The sequence below is a fragment of the Tripterygium wilfordii genome, chromosome 6, assembly GCF_013401445.1.
Source record: "Tripterygium wilfordii isolate XIE 37 chromosome 6, ASM1340144v1, whole genome shotgun sequence".
NCBI lineage: Eukaryota > Viridiplantae > Streptophyta > Magnoliopsida > Celastrales > Celastraceae > Tripterygium > Tripterygium wilfordii.
In genome coordinates this window covers 10,209,411-10,227,297 of record NC_052237.1, presented here as the reverse complement: position 1 = coordinate 10,227,297, position 17,887 = coordinate 10,209,411, and the positions used below count along the sequence as shown (strand labels likewise).

At 37.5% G+C, this 17,887-nt stretch overlaps 2 protein-coding genes across 2 annotated transcripts; both read right to left on the bottom strand.

The window, feature by feature from the left end:
* Nucleotides 1-1,121: 1,121 nt before the first annotated feature.
* Nucleotides 1,122-5,522, bottom strand: LOC120000323 (transcriptional regulator DEF1). The gene is made up of 3 exons (XM_038848348.1): nt 5,106-5,522; nt 3,252-3,530; nt 1,122-2,529 (listed from the first exon to the last, which is right to left on the bottom strand). Exons 1-3 carry the CDS (start codon nt 5,436-5,438, stop codon nt 1,450-1,452), a joined length of 1,692 nt encoding a protein of 563 aa, XP_038704276.1. The 5' UTR covers nt 5,439-5,522; the 3' UTR covers nt 1,122-1,449.
* Nucleotides 5,523-6,165: 643 nt separating this feature from the next.
* Nucleotides 6,166-17,762, bottom strand: LOC119999786 (glycosyltransferase BC10-like). Its single transcript, XM_038847537.1, has 9 exons — nt 16,931-17,762; nt 13,247-13,365; nt 12,772-12,925; nt 11,640-11,938; nt 8,159-10,320; nt 7,904-8,053; nt 7,628-7,756; nt 7,399-7,450; nt 6,166-6,684 (listed from the first exon to the last, which is right to left on the bottom strand). The coding sequence occupies exons 5-9, from the start codon at nt 8,180-8,182 to the stop codon at nt 6,626-6,628; spliced, it is 414 nt and encodes a 137-aa protein (XP_038703465.1). The 5' UTR covers nt 8,183-10,320; nt 11,640-11,938; nt 12,772-12,925; nt 13,247-13,365; nt 16,931-17,762; the 3' UTR covers nt 6,166-6,625.
* Nucleotides 17,763-17,887: the final 125 nt, after the last annotated feature.

The window sequence follows — 17,887 nt, the reverse complement described above, 5'->3', positions numbered from 1 at the left end:
CCAGCTCAACATGGGCACAATTGGATTGAAGGGATGCAACTTCGAAGTTTGACAATGACGAACATGCAAAAGTCTGATGTGGTGCAACAACTCATGGATAGGCTTAGCTGAAGCTCCATGCAAAATTTCGTTATGGTATTTCCACGTTTGACCCACGATTATAAGAGCCAGCAGTTGGAACTCAAGTCCCTCATCTAAAGGAATGCCCACCAATCTATCTATTTATTTATTTTATAGGAAACAAAGATATTAGGGATTCTAGTCATCCCAATAATTCATCTTGTTCCTTGATTAACTCATTGATGTAAGTGTAGAGACCCACAAAACCTGATGATTGAATGAGACATATCAGTCGCTGGAATGATTGAGATTTCTATCACTTTTGTATGGGGAATTTACTCGGATTTTTCAAATCTCATCCCAAATAAGATGGGATGGAATCCCACCCCTTTTTTTCTTCTTAGAGAAATATTATTGTAGCATTACTCGTCCCAACAACTGACATCTCAATTGCTAAGGTGTGTAGCTATGATTTAAAGTGTTGTGGAACCGACACACGTGCACTTTAAATCATATCCACACAACTCAACAACTGGAATTCTAATCATTTTCGTTGTATTAACACCTCAATGATCTATATTAAAATTAATTGTTATAAGAGGGGTGAGACGGGTAGGATGACATTAACACCTTATGTATCTATATTAAAATTAAGGATTATAAGAGGAGAGAATAATTTATATTAAAATTAACAATTATAAGAGAGAGGGGAGAGACGAATAGGATGACATTAACATCTGAATTATCTATATTAAAATTAACGATTATAAGAGGAGTGAGATGGGTAGGATGGCACTAAGAACGGCCCAGAATATGCTCGTAACAATGTCAATCACAATTTTCTTCGTTCTTTCATCTAATGTAAAAGGAATTATCAAGCTAACTAGTTTCTCTTCCCTGGTTTAAATCTTCAGTTTTAACACCATCATGCAAGCTGCTTCAATTAGTTTAATGGTTAATATCTACAATTGAACAAGGATATGAGCTCTTAAACAATAAACAAATGCAAAACCATAAAAGAAGTGCAAGCATATAATAATATACTATTAGACCCCTCCAGATCGGACCAATTCAAGCCAAAGTCCAGCACTTATCAACCAACTAATAGAAACAGATAACTAAGCGTCCAGGACCACCAAAGATTCAACAATGCATTCCAAATTATTTTAGAGTATACACAAATGCGATAAAGCTAACCAGTTACAACTTACAATCCACAGCTAGACAGAAAAGCAATAAGGTGAAATTTCACGTGAGAAGAAAAAATGAGGGGAGGGGTTGGAGAGATAGAACATGCAAAGAGACGTAACTCCCACACTATCCAGGAAACCAGTTCCTCTCAGAGAAGCAGATCAAGAAATGAGATTGTAGAATCCCCAAGACAGCTTGTTAGCGACCAAACCAACCCCTCGGAGGCTGGAATTCCCCATCATTCATCAGTTTATCCAGTACAACATTAAGGTCCACTGACTGGCCATTCTCCGTTAGCTTTCGAACAGTCGCTCTAACATGGTCTCTTGGAAATCCCATACTTGATACTTTGTCAATCACATCATCAACGGGGACCCTATTACCAGATCCTGCAGCGCTTGACCCACTGCCAACACCAGAAGCAGTTGGTAGAGCTTGTGGTAATACCCGAGCCGTTGGAAGTTGAGGATACCCACTTCCACCAATCTGTGCCACAGGGGGAGTAGAGAGTTGTGGTTTCCTGGGAGAGCTACTACCATACTGAGAAGGTTGTCCACTGAAAGGATATGATTCAGACACAGCTGGTTGCCCATATCCAGAGGAAAAACCCGAGCCAGATCTATTGGAGGGCGGCTCATACAAGTGTGAGGGAGCTTCATAATATTGTTGGGAGGGAGAAGACCCAGTGGATGGCTGAGAAGGTGGCTGACGTAAGTTAGGCGGGTAGTTTTGATGAGGCATGTAAGGTGTCTCTTCAGGATGGTGACCCAGCGAAGGTTGGAGCTGAGAAGGCTGTGTTGGTTGTGGTGGCTGGGGGTACTGCGGCTGAGGAGCAGGTTGATATGGTTGATGCGGTGGTGCTGCAGGAGAGAGCTGTGGCTGCTGAGATGGAGGTGCCTGATATTTTGGAGCTGGGGCTTCTTGAGCTTGACCAGAAGGCAAATAGTACGGATCTCGCTGAGGTACTGAAGGTGTCTGATTCTGTGGGAACTGATTAGGAAGCTGAGCTGGATGTGGTGGATTCTGTTGAGGAATAGAAACTGGAGGAAGAGGAACAGATGGTGGCATAACAAGAGGAGGAATTGACTGAGGAAAAGTAGCAGGAGGAAGTTGTTGGTAAGATTGAGGAAGAGCGGATGCCGCTTGCGCAGTATCCATGTGCCCAGTATTCTGGTTCTCCGAGTGTTTTTCTACCTTGGACACTTGCATGTTGTAAAGCCGTAGCTGAGCCTCTACTCCTTCTTGTTTATACTTCAAATCTTCCACCCCTGTTTGCACCTGTATATAATTGATAATCCACACCAGAGAAGAACAGCCAAAGATTAACAATTGTGCACTAAAATAAATAGTGGTCATGATGACTGATGCTTACAGGAAAAAAAAAATGATGAATGGCATGACAACTTACAAATTTGTCTGCAAATTAACATGATAGGTCTTTAGAGCACATGCCTAACCGGTTCGTGATAAGAAACATCAATAGGAAGCTCATATTTCTATGACTGTCTTTTTATAATCAAAGGACAATGAGAACTTTAAGGAAAAAGATTATCTTTGATTATCCCTTTACAGCTAATAATAGAAGTAAAAGGATCGATAATGAGTCTGTATGGAAATATATGATCCTCTGTATCATTTGTGGAATTCTCTCTACTGATCCTAACCCTCCGCCATTAAAATGAGATTTCTCAGCAAAGAATGCAATGATAGGTTTCTATGCCATGCACTAACAGTTGCTTTTTACAATTTTCACACTTCAATATCATATTTGTTGATGACTTCTACATCAGTGTCACTGGCACTAATACAACGAAATATGATTGTACTATCCGGCATGCCTATGAATAGGGGTATGGGAATGTTCAGCAGATCTAATGTAGCACCAAATAAGTGACCCTCCAATCGGGGTACTTATATAATATGTCACATGCTTCTTATTTCTACCAAAATGCCAAAGGCAACCTTTGTGCAAGCAATCACTAAAAAGGAGTATCTTGTACCTCTCTCAAAATATTCTCCAGGTGTCTCATTTTCCCATCAGTACTCCCCTGATTGTTTCCAAAAGACATCTTCAAATCATCCATGGAATTCTCAAGGTTGCGTGTTTGGCTCTCCAGCTGCGTCAGTCGTGTACTAACGCCCTCCATCACATGCAGCAAATTATCAGTATGTTTCTTCATGACTCGGTCAATCTCAGCCACTATCCCAGCACCAAAGACATTCTGCTCCTTCTCTACAATAACTTTTGCAGGTTCAATAGTGTCCAAAGAACTGTAGTTCTGCACAGAACACATACTGATCATTTCCAATGCTAACAATTGAGAAACAGAAAGAAGAGGCGGCAATTCTCAGCAAGATTATTGATAAAGAAGCACAAAAAGATGGCATAAGCTATATGAAAAATACTATTTCATACAAAACGTAATGATTTGCGAAAATGAATGATAAAAGAATTATTAAATAACATATGGAGAAAGACATTGGAGTTGGCAAATTGTAGGATCTTTTACGTCCAACAATTTTGAGCCCAGACTCAAATAGAACACTGGGAGAATCGAAGATGGAAATATTTAAAATAAAGTATCTCTGAACTAAAACAGGGACCTGTTTCGGAACCATATTTGAAAATACAACATGCAAACAATAGTTAAGGAACCAGATTCACCATCCTCCAAGCACTAATCAAGATTATTGAAAACGATAGAGCCCTCAAACATGCAAAAATTTATCCAAATACCAAGCAAAACTATGCTGATAGACCATCACATATCACATCTTCCCTTGCAACTGCAATAACCTTTGCTTTGTTAACAATATGGGAAGTCCACACCTAAGCTATAAGGGGAGGGGGAAAAACATATTAACTTCCCCATTAACATGACTGGTACTTCTACAGGTATCAATAAAAGAACATCAATCAGTTTCCTCAAATGAAAAGTTATGAAGCATAAAAATCTAGCAACATCTTCCAGTATATCCTCAAAACTTGGATAAAAGTCATCACAGAGGAAATGAAATTTAGCATTAGCATTCAGCCAGTTAACAAAAAAGGCCAGAGTCCCACTCCATTTGCTTCGGCAATTGCACCTCCAATCACAGCAATTTGTATGATTCAATCATAGAGGTTGAGAAATAACAAAACTTCCCTTGACCTGCGATGGCGATTCCAAAATCGCATTCACAGGTAATTGCGGTTCATCACAAAAGACAAAAACAAAAGAATTAGAATCTTCTAGGTGGAAACTTCCTTTCTCCAATTACAATTCCCAATGCTTATCAATAATAACATAAGTAGGGGATCTAATTGTAGAACAAAAGTTCTGGAAGATGTATCTTACCAGAGAAACAATGGATTGGGAACTGGAAAGCTTTGTAACCTTCTCTAAGATGATTTACAAAACAAAACTACAATCATACAAGAGGAGCAGATTGCATAGTTGGTTAAAGAAAACAAACAAGGGTTAGGAAAGGACTGATTTCCTGTACGACACTCTCACGCATCAGCCAACGCCACTAACTAAAACAAAATTTCTAAAAGCCCAGAAATTAACGTTCATATATGAAACATACTGCATTGACGTAGACATGATGAAGGCAAATGCAACGTAGGTCACCAATTCAAGATCTTCTACGTTAATCAATTCACAATATCAACCCATAAAAACCAAAACCAAAACCAAAACCAAAACTAATCCATTGGTCCTAAAACCCCACCCAACCAGCTGAAATTGAACGCCAGACCAACTGCTGCATGTTTTATTATCACAAGTAAACAACCTCAGATCAATAAAATGATAAATACAGATAAAATAAATCAATATCCGCAAACAGAAAGAAAGGGCAAGAGGGATTACTCTAGTAATATTGGCAGTTGAGTTTATTTTAGACTCGGCAGAGCTCCAAACCCTCGCGGATCCTGCTCCAACGCCATCGAGTTTAGGAGAAGAAGTCGAAATTGGGCGAATCGGCTGGAAATCATAGCTTGGAAAGATCACTGATCTCTTAATTCCGTTATCGTCATCAGAAAGATTATCAGTAGCACCATCATGATCGCCGTCTTCTTGGGAAGGATGATTCATCAAATCAATAAAAGATTTGTCCTGCAACAGCGACCCCTGATGATGAACTGATGTCGACGACGACGATGGATCCATTATCTGCTTGTCCATATATTGCGATGGATTCATCGCCCGGACAGGTACTGATGCAGATATATATATACACAGAGAGAGATATAGAAAGGAAAATTAAAAAGGAAAAAAAATTGAAAAGAAATTGCGAGATGAGGAGACGAGTTAATTTGATTATAATTAGCTTATGGTTATTGTATTGGGCTGGGCCGGGCCGATACCTCAACGACCCCATAATTGTTGTTGTTGTTGATTTTTGGGGCAACTTATTTATTTAGTCAACGAAAATGTTTTATTGGGGTGCAATTAAATTAATTAAATTATTGTAATTTTTAATTTAATTAAAAAATTTTGTGCCTCAGTTTGATAGTCGCTCATTAGTGCAATTTTCAATTAACCCTTTGCTATGACGTCACCACATCAATGAATGAATGTCGCATACTATTGGGATGCTTTCGAGATTATTATTACTGAGATCCCTAACATTGTTGAAACTCTAGGATAAAAACGAGTGACTTGAAAGTTAATAATAGAATCAAAAAACCATCAACAATTTAAGAACATAACTAATAATTTTGTTAAAAAGAAATTGTCACAAAATGTTATCTAGGAAATAAAGTATCAATAAAAGAATAAAACCAACGAGAGTTGACTTGATTGGCAATCAACTGAGTTAGACATATGTGTGTCCAATGTTCGATTCCAACCACAAGCATAATTCTCTGTGATATCTAAAAAAACAAAAGAATAAGAACATAATAAAAAAGACATTGGGGAAAAATAGTGGTAGTAAAACCTTAAATTACTTCATTAATGTCACCATTAGTTTATTTCTCCAACACTTGAAAATTAAGACTAGCTAGTTAAACACTAAGCTAGTTCTCAACAAATGCAAACATCTTCTCCATCAATCATGCAAGCTCTAGGCTTCTTTGATGCAAACACCTTCATTTCTCCACTGCCCTTCATACCAAATTGAACAGAATCATCATCATAAACCAGAGAATGCAGAGCACCACCAGGTAGTTGCAGGAGAGACGGTGTGAAGCTCGAAATTGAAGGGCTTCCAGCGATATCTCGGAGTTGTCTGATGGCTTGGAGAGAAGAAGCTTCTTGGATTTAGACGAGTACATTGCCAAGACTTTGACTCCTTCAATGGACATTTGGTTGCTCCATTCAAAGTCTTTTGTGTTGGTCTCGGTATTTCTACTTTGACCGAGCATTGTGAGGAATATTGGTTGTGTTTAGACTCCCTGCATCCTCCTCCTCCTTGACAGTTGAACACTCCAATCACTCCAGTGTACTATACAAATTAAACTAAACAAATTAAACTCATTGGATATCCAACATTGCATTAGAAGATGAACATTTTTCAAGCCAAAATCTGATATATAAGATCCGTTTGGAAGTGTGTTGTGTTTTGACTTCCTATAGTGAGGTGAGATGAGTTCCGAAACCATGATGAGTTTACAGTGATAATGGGTCGGTTGGCCAGTAAAACCGACCGAGCATATAACCCCTATCCAACATTTCACATGAACTGAGGGTAAAATAAGGGGTATCAAGCATTTTTCTACAGACTACAACCTACTCCAAAAATGTCAGATTTAAGCAACAAAGCAAATGCAATTTTATTTGCTATTAGATCAAGCTATAGCAAAGTTTCTGGTATAAAGCACCCAATGAATGTATAATGAGACCAATGCAATTATGGTCGATGCTTCACATACAATGGCAATACCAGTGTTGCTTATCCAACAGTCTTCCTCAGTCTTTAGTTCATTATTTGAGTAGTCTTATTTTGTTCACTAAAAAATGAGGCTTTTTTCAACTCAGTCACTCATGTTTAAATTTTTTCAATTTGGTCATGAAAGAACCAATCTATAACCGCTCGAATTTACAGTACTCTCCATTACCTATGGCTATGAAATAGTAGATTACATGATTGATAAAATCTAGGTTAAACTTAATCATGCTTATGTCTATATGCCAAACGTAAACCTAAGCAGATACTTACTTGTACAACGATAGGATCTATGTGTGGCTTTGTTGAGAACTCCCAAAGCAGACTGTAACAAAACATAGAAAATCATTGATTAGATGGAATTTATACACTGAAGGGCACATGATTGAATGAGAGAGACAAAAACATGAGGTTATAAACAGGTCTTGTATTACCATCATTCTAGTCTCTTGTGCTTCGGTTTCTATGTGGCATAAATTCTAAGTGAAAATTTTCAGCTTACCATATTGAGAAGAGGTAGAGCAGCAGGCCTGGTGAATTTTCTGGCAAAAAGAAAGCATGGCGCAGGTTTCCCTTTGCTGCTGCACCATTCTCTTCCGTATTCGGTTTCATAATATATGTTATCAATGTCCTGCAAATTCATCAACTTCAATTAGCTGTCCAAATACTGCATAAGATATTTAGTACAAGGAATTCGAAGAAGTTCAAAGGATGAACAAACAAAGAGAGAAGACATTTGCACCTAATTCACAGAACAAGAAAAAGATGAACAAAGTACCTTTATAGATTGAATAAGCATGGGAGTAGCATCAGCAAACTTACAAGTAACCGGATGCCATCCACGGCGTTCACGGTCTTTGGAGGCTGAAAGATCCCATGAACTATGCGTAAGTGATCTTCGGGTGATTTCCCCTTCAAGGCCTTCCTGCTGCAGTATGGAAGAGAATAGGCTTTAGAAAAAATGAATCAAAAATATAGCTACAACCCACAAGCAAATAACTCAAGGATGCATGAAGTTAATTATGAACTCAACTGTAAAAGCCGTGAGGTGCCACATAAAATAATTTGAGAAACTCTAGCTAAATTCTGCAATGTAGAAACCCGAGTAATCCATCAAGTAAACTAGTAACTCAAGCAAAAATCCACAAGCAAAGAACTCAAGGATGCATGAAGTCAATTATGAACTCAACAACTAAAGCGATAAGGTGCCACATATAGGAATATGAGCTAAATGCTGCAAGGTAGAAGCCCGAGTAATCCATCAAGTAAACTTGTAACTCGAGCAAAAACCCGCAAGCAAAGAACTCAAGAACGGATGAAGTCAATCACGAACTAAACTGTAAAAGTCATAAGGTACCACATATAATAACAAAGGAATTTGAGATAAATGTTGTAAGGTAGAAACCCGAGTAATCCATCAAGTAAACTAGTAACTCAAGCAAAAACTTGCAAGTAAATAACTCAATGATGCATGAAGTCAATTATAACTCAACAGTTAAAGCCTTAAGGTGCCACATATAGGAACATAAGCTAAATGTTGCAAGGTTGAAGCCCAAATAATCCATCAAGTAAACTCGTTACTCGAGCAAAAATCCGCAAGCAAAGAACCCAAGGACAGATGAAGTCAATTACTAACTCAACTGTAAAAGTTGTCAGGTGCCACATAAAATAAACGAGGAATTTCAGCTAAATGCTACAAGATAGAAACCAGAGTAATCTATCATGAACTTGCAACTCGAGCAAAAACCCGCAAGTAAAGAACTCAAGGATGCATGAAGTCAATTATGAATCAATAGTTAAAGCTATAAGGTGCCACATATAAGAACACGAGCTAAATGCTGCGCGCCAGAAGCCCAAGTTATCTATTAAGTAAATTAGTAAATCGAGAAAAAACCTGCAAGTAGATGCATGAAGATATCATATCCAAAAGAATCCTATACCAACGACCATAAAATCCCAAATTATAGCCAACACAAGCAAATTCCTTTCCTATTTCAAAGATTTCACATCCAAAAGGAATTTATCAAAAGAATATTTACAGTTAAACATTGGTTGATTTTGGAGAGGACACCTCAGGACCTTGAAGTAACCAAACGGGGTAACATTGATCATAGATAGGCCTTTTCCTTTAGGTCCATGGGGTAACCATGACCTGTCGAAATTGACAGTCGAGCTATAGATCTCGTCAAGCGAGAGGACCAAGCAAGCCGAAAAAACTGAAATAATTAATAATCAGGCAATTCACAGTGAGAAATATCCCCAATTTGAAACCAGAAAAACCTTTGAAAGCAATGATGTCCAAAGCCAAAAATTTATGGAGTACGAAACCCCTTTCCAAACAACCATGCGAGCCCTAATTACAAAAAAAAAAGCAACCCTTCCACAGCTCAAAGAAATCATACCCAAAAGAAAGTTACGGAAAGAACATTTGCAATTAGAACTTGATAGGCTGATTCTCGAGGTAGACACGCCAGTACCGGTCCTGCAATATTCAATTGATAAATCAGAATAAGCAGTCAAACATTTACAAAAAAAACTTTTGAAAATACATACTAAACAGGACCAACCTGATAAATCCACTTCAAAATTTGGAAGAATGGTTGATCATACATCTCAGATAGAGCATGCCAAGCAGGAAATTTAAGTAACAAAGCAATGACTAAGTGCAATGCTGCATTAACACTAGCACAAAGATTTATATATGAAAATAGAACGAACTCGTGTCTCATGAGTTTCTTGCAGAACCTTCCTGAAAATTGTTAACACGTTGAGCATACAAGCGCGTAAATTCATGTTTGGGTAATTGACAAGACAAAATCAAAAAAAGGTGAGGTTCCTTACACAAAGAAATTTTATGCCGATAGAGCCTGAGCCATACCAAGGAAACCCTTTTCTTTTTTGATAGGTCAACATTTATAGCCTGCCTAATCCCAGAAAATCTAGGAATTTCCAAATACCCCTACTAATAAATTTCAGGAAACTAAAGAAACAAGTACCTATTCAAGCAAAAAAAACATGGAACAATACATAATTCTCAATAGAAAAGATGAATTGGAGACAAACCTTAAGATGCCACTGTCTCATAAATAGGACAAATGATTTGCTCAAAGTAGATAGGGAACCATTTTCAGTCATACAACTGGTAGAGGGATTTGCTTCTCCATGGTCCAATATTGCATCCAATTCTTTTGCCATCTGCAAAATTATAAATGAAAAGGCCTCCAATTAAATTTTAAACATTTGAGAGGAAAAGCCTTAGTTCAATTTCTTCCTTCAACTTCACACCATATTGACAAAACCAGTTCAATCATAGACAAGGCACACCATCTAATCAGATAAAGGTCATGTACAAATGCAAACCAAACAGCCAGGCCAGGCATGATGGCCCCAATCAATTAAATGGCAAGGACTGGGGCCTGGCCAGTAAATTAAAACCAACTATAAAATTTACAGACAGGGCTAATCCCAGTGTACTTCCATCCATTTCACCTCTTAAGGCCCTCCTCCTTCACATCTCTCCAACTCTATCTCCATCAACCCTCCATTTTCTCATGGCTTAATTTTCAGATTCAGACAGTTACAGGAGTAATAATAGCAGAAAATTAGTCTGTCCAGAGATGTGAAAATTGAAAAGCAACCAAAAAGACAAAATATTTGTTCCCACCATCATATTTATTTTTTTCTTATTTACTAGAAAATTGCTCAGAAATTGCGTCAAAAATTGACTAAGAAACTAAGACATGACTAAGAGAGAGATTGATTTATTGCCCACCACTTCAGACAGCTGCCACACAGCCAAAAAAAAAGAATTTAAACTAGAGTATGAGAAACCACTAAGAAATTTGGGCTTAAAACGATTAGAATAAGCTAACACAAGTTTTAAGAGTGCAAACTGCAAAGAGAGGTAAATAGATATTCAAACCAGCTTAATGCACAAACCAGCATGGGCAGGACATGATTTGGTTCCTAGGATGAGGAATTGGCGTTACAAAAAACCCCATTCTGCTCAAATAAGCTCAAAAAATGTTGGTTTACCAGATAGGATTGTTGTGAACAAGCCGCCTCAGCACATGGTGTAAGGTCTAGCAATAATTTCAATGTATATGTGTGAGCATTTATGTTTCTCACAACTAATTTCTTACATGACAGTCAAAACCTTACATCAATGTAGTAAATATGAACATAGTGAAAATCAACCCAAGGACCACTTCAGCAACATCCATGCATTTAAGTATTTTTACCAGAGAAACTGAAGCCAGAAATTTGCCAAAGGGTAGTCCTGTTCGAGAGAAAATGGATATTGTCTGAACCCAATCATGCACTTTACACAGTAGCAGAACTCAAAATCAGTCAACTTAGCCAATAGATTTCTTCATACAGAATCATAAATGGTAAAAAGAAGAATAGATGCTAAACATAGTAAGAAAAGAAATAGCAGTCATCATTCAGATTAAGAAATTATGAGTTAGTAAATAGAAACCCAATTCAAAGATGTGAACCAATGGACTACTTACATGGTGAAAAATGTAGCCAATGCATTCAGGAAGGAAATGGACATTCGCATCTTCACCCCATGTAAGGAACTATAGTGAAACCAAAAATAGTTTTATTTCCCTAGTGATCGCTTCCAAACTGAAGAAGGAAACTGAAATTCATGAAACTGATATGCAAAGTGACCAAGTTTTACAGGTAAACATCAAGCTGTAGCAAGTGACCTATCCCACACAAGCCATATTTGCAAGTACTTGCACAATTTGATGTAGTTGTCCAGCATCTTCAAAAAAACTTCATTGATTGCTTTCTCATCAATTTTCTGCACAAATGGAAAAAAGAAGAAAAATTACGAAAGCATTATAGATAAAGGCCCAGCCGGTAGAATCCCAAGAATCACCTTCACCTAATGAATTTACAAAGTGAGCATTAGACACTAATTGCTCTTATAAAATCACTTTTCATTTTCTCCAAGGCCCATCTTTTATGACGCCAAGAAAAGGTTAAAAAATGAGCCAGTTAGTTTTAGGAATTAGCTCAATGGATACTCCAGATTCAATGACTTCAACCAAAGAACATGACAAACCAAACACCTGGCCAAAATATTGTAGAAGCTCAATGATCAGCAAGGTCAATTAGCAAGAGGTATTATAAGAGACCTGTTGCAGCCTCCAACAAGAAATGATAGCAACTTAAGATTCATTACTAAGACTAAGGGTGAAATGAAGCAATGATCATATAAAATTTCTGGATCAATCTTAGAACAAACCAATGGACTCTTCGAAGTATAAATCAAACATGTTTGAGATGTAACCAGAAGAAAACAATATATAGGAACTTCCCACATAAAACTACTTTTGAACACATCAAGCCGTAACTCTACTTTTTCGAATGCAGCATTCAAAGGAATTATTGTGAATATGGAATCAAAATAACTAAAAAGGAGAAAGAACATAAATGTCTTATTAACATTTTCCATGGGCAGCAGAACCGATAAGAATGAGTTAGAGAAAGCATAGAAATATCAACGAGGGAATCAACAAAGAACTAAACAGGAGAAAACATAACAAATGCATAGTACTATTGAGCATAAAGGGGCACACTGCATTCTTATCCACATCACATACTACAGAAGAAATATACATTTAAACATACCTAAAATCCAAACACATTCCAGGAGATCAAACATGCCTGCATCTCGTTGCCCAGAAATATCAAATTCTGCAGGAAGTCTAGGGAAGTGATCAGTATGTTTAATCGCAGCCAGAGCAGCTCTTACCTGAATACCAACCTTTTTATTTCTGCGCAACTGTAAAAAAAGAAACAAAAATAAACTAATTTTAGACGAAAGAAATATGACAATTTGCAAACTTCTAAAATCTCTAAGGAGGCAACAAGCCAACAAAGTCCTTACATAAGCCCAGAAGTAATTAAACGGACCTGTCAATGTATTTAGAGCAGCAACAGTCCATTGGTTAAAAATTAGGAAGAAACAATGTCTTCGTGTTGGGTCTAGCATAACATTGCAGAACTAAACTCTATAAATCACCCAATCTGGTCAACATAACAAATGCGAACTTTCTATTTTGAGGTAATATCCAAAATCAGGTGAGAGACAGGAGACAAATACCTCCTCCATTATAAGTCTTCCCACCCCATCAGGGTCAGCATCTTTGCTGAGAGCCTTCGTGACCTTAACCAAGGCCTTCAGTGTAGCAAAGACTTTTCATTTCCAAATATAGTTCCGACCTGAAACAACAGAAGCAGATGAGGATGGATTGGCAACACAAGAATTGACTCCAACTTCTATAGAAGCGGATTTTTTACCTTGATTTATCCTCGCATTTTATGATAATCAAAACACACTGTCACTTCCAATCTGTGAACCAGAATGGCATAAAACTATAGTCACAGTGCAACATCATTTCTGTGATTACTAAGTATCACAAGCAAAGTAGTTTCCTAGACTGCACTACCGTATGGCTTCCTCAAAAGGACAAATTATCAGGGAACTTCCATATACAAACTGATTAAATAAAAATATATATCATAAGGCCGCCCTTTGCATGATGAAAACTATGACATCCTAGCTCAAGCTTTCATACAAAAACAGGTACATATAAGATTATATCAGAACTATACCGCCAAACACCTTGCCTCAAAATCCTAATCGTAATTCATATACCCAAGATATACTCGAACATCCACCTCAAGAAATATAAGTTCCCCTAGAACATAATGGAATTCCATGTGGATGATGATGAAAACCCAGATGGGTGCACTGTCGTTGACATGCAAAAGCAGGGAAAAAAAAACAAACAAATCAACTTTCAGATTTAATGAATGAAGAAGGATTTCATGCATCAATCAAGAATCCAAAATATCCTTGCAAATTGTCAAATTTCTCCAAAGAGATCTTCATGCCCTAATTTAAAGAATCTACAGAAAGCACCTCATTATTTGCGATAACAAGTTCAGTTTAAGTACAAAAGAAGATCCATTTAACAATTCTTTCACTACGATTATTAAAACAAATGCCTGGTTATGAGCAAAAGAATCAATAACAAGGCACCATTAGTGCATAAAATTGTCCATACTCCCCCAAATTAGCAGAAAAGATTTTAGATTCCCACCATTTCTGATCCTCTTTCTGGATATCATCCACTCTGTACCGTCTCCAGTAATTTTGATAAAATTCCCACAACTGTTCAACATCCTGATTACGATCTATACGGGTGCCATCTCTCTTGGCTTTTTTTTTGCTACAGCAAAAGCTAAACTCCTCAAAACTTGATTTAAAAAGGTTTATATAACAAAGCAGAAATTTACATTGTGCATAGGTGAGTTCATCAATAGTACAACATCACTTTATTCAAAATAACAATAATATAAGAATCTATTCAATTAGAAAGTATCATTGACAGTTAATGTCAAGATATCTTAATTACGGACATCAAACAAGTCTTGAACTGAAGAACAGCTCTACCATCACTACTCCGGTCCAAGTTTTGTTCCATAGCAGACGCTTGCTCTCTCACTAAAATCGATTTCAGGTTGCATGAGAGTTCATCAAACTCTAAAGATTATAACTAATGACCACACCAAATACTTCAGCAAAGAAATTGATATAACCAGTACAAAATATGCAAAGAATCTTCACAAAAGGTTACAATGCCATTAAAAGCTCAGCACGCATCAAGTGCACATAATTGGCATTTGGCACAGATGACACATAATGCTCAAAGTACGCTTCATCGAGAAAATCACATAATTTTCAAATGTAAAATACTATGACAGACCACGAGTAAAGATCTTCATCATCGTACTAGCGGTTGCAATGGTTTACCAAAGACACATGTCTAGACAAACAAAAGCCTCTTTTTTGCATAATGTTTGAAACTTCCATACATGTAATGTGGCCATACTTGAACTTATGCACGCAAAGGGGAACAACCATTCATAAGATATTCCTTCCAAATTCATATCTGTGGGTGAGAAGCCCAAATTGAAAATCATTATGCATTAAAGAGGCTAGTGTTTGCATGAACAAATGCCATTGAGCAAATCCAAAATCAACCCCAACATGAACCATATTTTTATGAACAAGACCCCATTCAAGTCACAGACACCAGATTTTCCAGCTCAGGCACAACATTAAGTTGTTCATCGGAGTCGACAAAAAACAGTGCAAAAAAATTACACTTGCACGACCAAAAAATCTACCGAATACACCGTCCAAGACTTCCACATGTAAATAAGGCAAAAAATGAAATGTCCAATTTGCACAAAGGAACACATAGGTTCTACCCAAAGACACATGTCTAGACAAATAAAAGCCTCATTTATTGCATAATGTTCAAAACCTCCATGCATGTACCATGGTCATGCTTACACTTATGCATGCAATGGGTTGTTACCCATTGCTAATTTCATAAGATTTTCCTTTCAAATTCATAATGGGTGACAAGCCCAATTAAAATCATTATGCACTAAAGAGGCTAGTGTTTGCATAAACATATGTCATTGAGCAAATCCAAAATCATCCCCAACATGAACCATATTTTTATAAACTAGACCCCCATTCAAGTCACGGACGCCAGATTTTGCACGACCAAAATTGTACCGAATATACCGTCCAAGACTTCCACATGTAAATAAGGCAAAAAGAAGAAGAAGAAATGTCTAATTTGCACAAAGCAAATAGAACACGTACATGAGTTCTGCCCAGAGACATATGTCTAGACAAACAAAAGCCTATTCTATTGCATAATGTTCAAAACTTCCATACATGTACCATGATCATGCTTAAACTTATGCATGCAAAGGGCAACAACCCATTGCTAGTTTCATAAGATATTCCTTTCAAATTCATATCTATGGGTGACATGCCCAAATTGAAAATCATTATGTATTACAGAGGCTAGTGTTTGTATGAACATATGTCGTTGACCAAATCCAAAATTATCGCCCACATGAACCATATTTTTGTAAACTGGTTCCCCATTCAAGTCACGAACACCAGATTTCCAGCTTAAGCACAACATTAAGTTGTTCATCTGAATCAACCAAAAACAATGCAAAAAATTACACTTGCACCACCAAAAATTGTACCGAAAAACACCATCCAAGACTTCCACACGTAAATAAGGCAAAAAAAAGAAATGTCTAATTTGCCCAAAGTAAATAGAAGTATAGAACATGTACAATAAGCTCTGCCCAAAATCATCCCCACATGAACCATGTTTTTGTGAACTGGTTCTCAATTCAAATTGCGAACACCATATTTTTCAGCTAAAACACATTAATCTGTTCACAGGAACCAAGAAAAAAGCATTTGCAAGACCAAGAATTGTACTGAGTACACCGTCCAAGACTTCCACATGTGAACAATGCAAGAAAAATGAGATGTCAAATTTGCACAAAGAAAAAACTCATACAGAAGTACCAAAAACAGGTCTAGAAAAACACGGTTGTTCTTACCATGCTAATTAAGCATATCCATTCGAAGGGCATCAACCCATTGCCTTTTCCATAAGATATTCTATGAGCAAATTGAAATCACCTGCTAGTGTTTCTATAAACATACGTAATTGAGCAATCCCAAAATCATCCCCAACCTGAACCATGTATTCTCAAAATAGGGTAACCAGATCTTCCAGCTAAAAAAGGCAAAAAAAAGAATAATTCTGTTCATGTAACCCCCAAAAAAGGTACAAAAAAATAGATTTAGGCGACCAAGAAACTGCACCGAAAACACTGTCCGAGACTTACAACATGTGAAGTCAAATTTTTGTAAAACAACGTGAATACATACAGATTATGGCGTCATTCGGATCCTAGGTCTGAATCTCTCCGGCTTCCTTCAAGATCAGATCATGTTACGGACTAGCACCGACGATGTCGCTGGGAGTTCTACCATGGCCGGCACTACATAGCTGCTCCCTCGGCTCGCACAAGGCGCTCCCAGTTTTCCGTAAACCCTAGCCATGGCCTAAAATAAACAATTTGATCGAGTCCGAACTCAAAAGGCCCAGACGGATTGGGGGAATTCCGGTACACCAATGTACCGAACAATAGTCCTGTTCATAAAGGGGTCTTTGAAAACAGATCTGACGGTCACAATTTTATTCCCAAAATTTGCAAACGAGAATCTGAAGAATTTGATGAAATACCAAACCCTGAGCCTATGTGATTGATGCTCGCATCTGGACAAATCTCCAGGAGAGTGACAGCTCCCATCCGGACACCCATTGAGACCCCAATTTTACAAATTGAGAAAAACCCATCCTGTTTATCGTCGAATAACTCAACTTTCTCCCACCCATAAATCAAAACCCTTGTGGTCGAACTTCTCTCCAACGTTTAATAGATACCCAAATCAGAATCTCTCAATTTAAGACAACAGAGATGGCGAAAATTCCATTTTTTTTGAGAGAGAATGTTATCTACAAATCCAATATTTGAGTGATGGGTTGGAGAGAAAACGCTGTGAGAGAGGTGGGTTGTTGAGATTGGGTAGAGAGTTGGGTTTTGCAGAGGAATACCATAGAGAAAACGATGAAACGAGATATGAACAGAAATTGCAAACCTTGTATAAGGATTCATTAGGACCGCCTCAAGAAGAAGAGAGAATAAGGAGATTTAGGGTGGGAGCCTTTTCCCGTAAAATTCGGACTGCAGCAACGGTTCTGTTCTGCTTTTTTTCAAAATTGCCGCTTACGTGACACGCGTGAATCCGTTGCATTGCACAGTTGTCTTTTTTATATAAATT

Coding starts and splice junctions, on each gene's coding strand:
- LOC120000323 (XM_038848348.1), bottom strand. CDS start 5,438: ATGAATCCATCGCAATATATGGACAAGCAGATAATGGATCCATCGTCG. Junction 3,531..5,105: donor CAACTGCCAATATTACTAGA/GTAATCCCTCTT, acceptor TGTTCTGTGCAG/AACTACAGTTCTTTGGACAC. Junction 2,530..3,251: donor TGGAGAATATTTTGAGAGAG/GTACAAGATACT, acceptor AATTATATACAG/GTGCAAACAGGGGTGGAAGA.
- LOC119999786 (XM_038847537.1), bottom strand. CDS start 8,182: ATGTGGCACCTCACGGCTTTTACA. Junction 8,054..8,158: donor GGCACCTCACGGCTTTTACA/GTTGAGTTCATA, acceptor TCCATACTGCAG/CAGGAAGGCCTTGAAGGGGA. Junction 6,685..7,398: donor TAGATCCTATCGTTGTACAA/GTAAGTATCTGC, acceptor TAATTTGTATAG/TACACTGGAGTGATTGGAGT.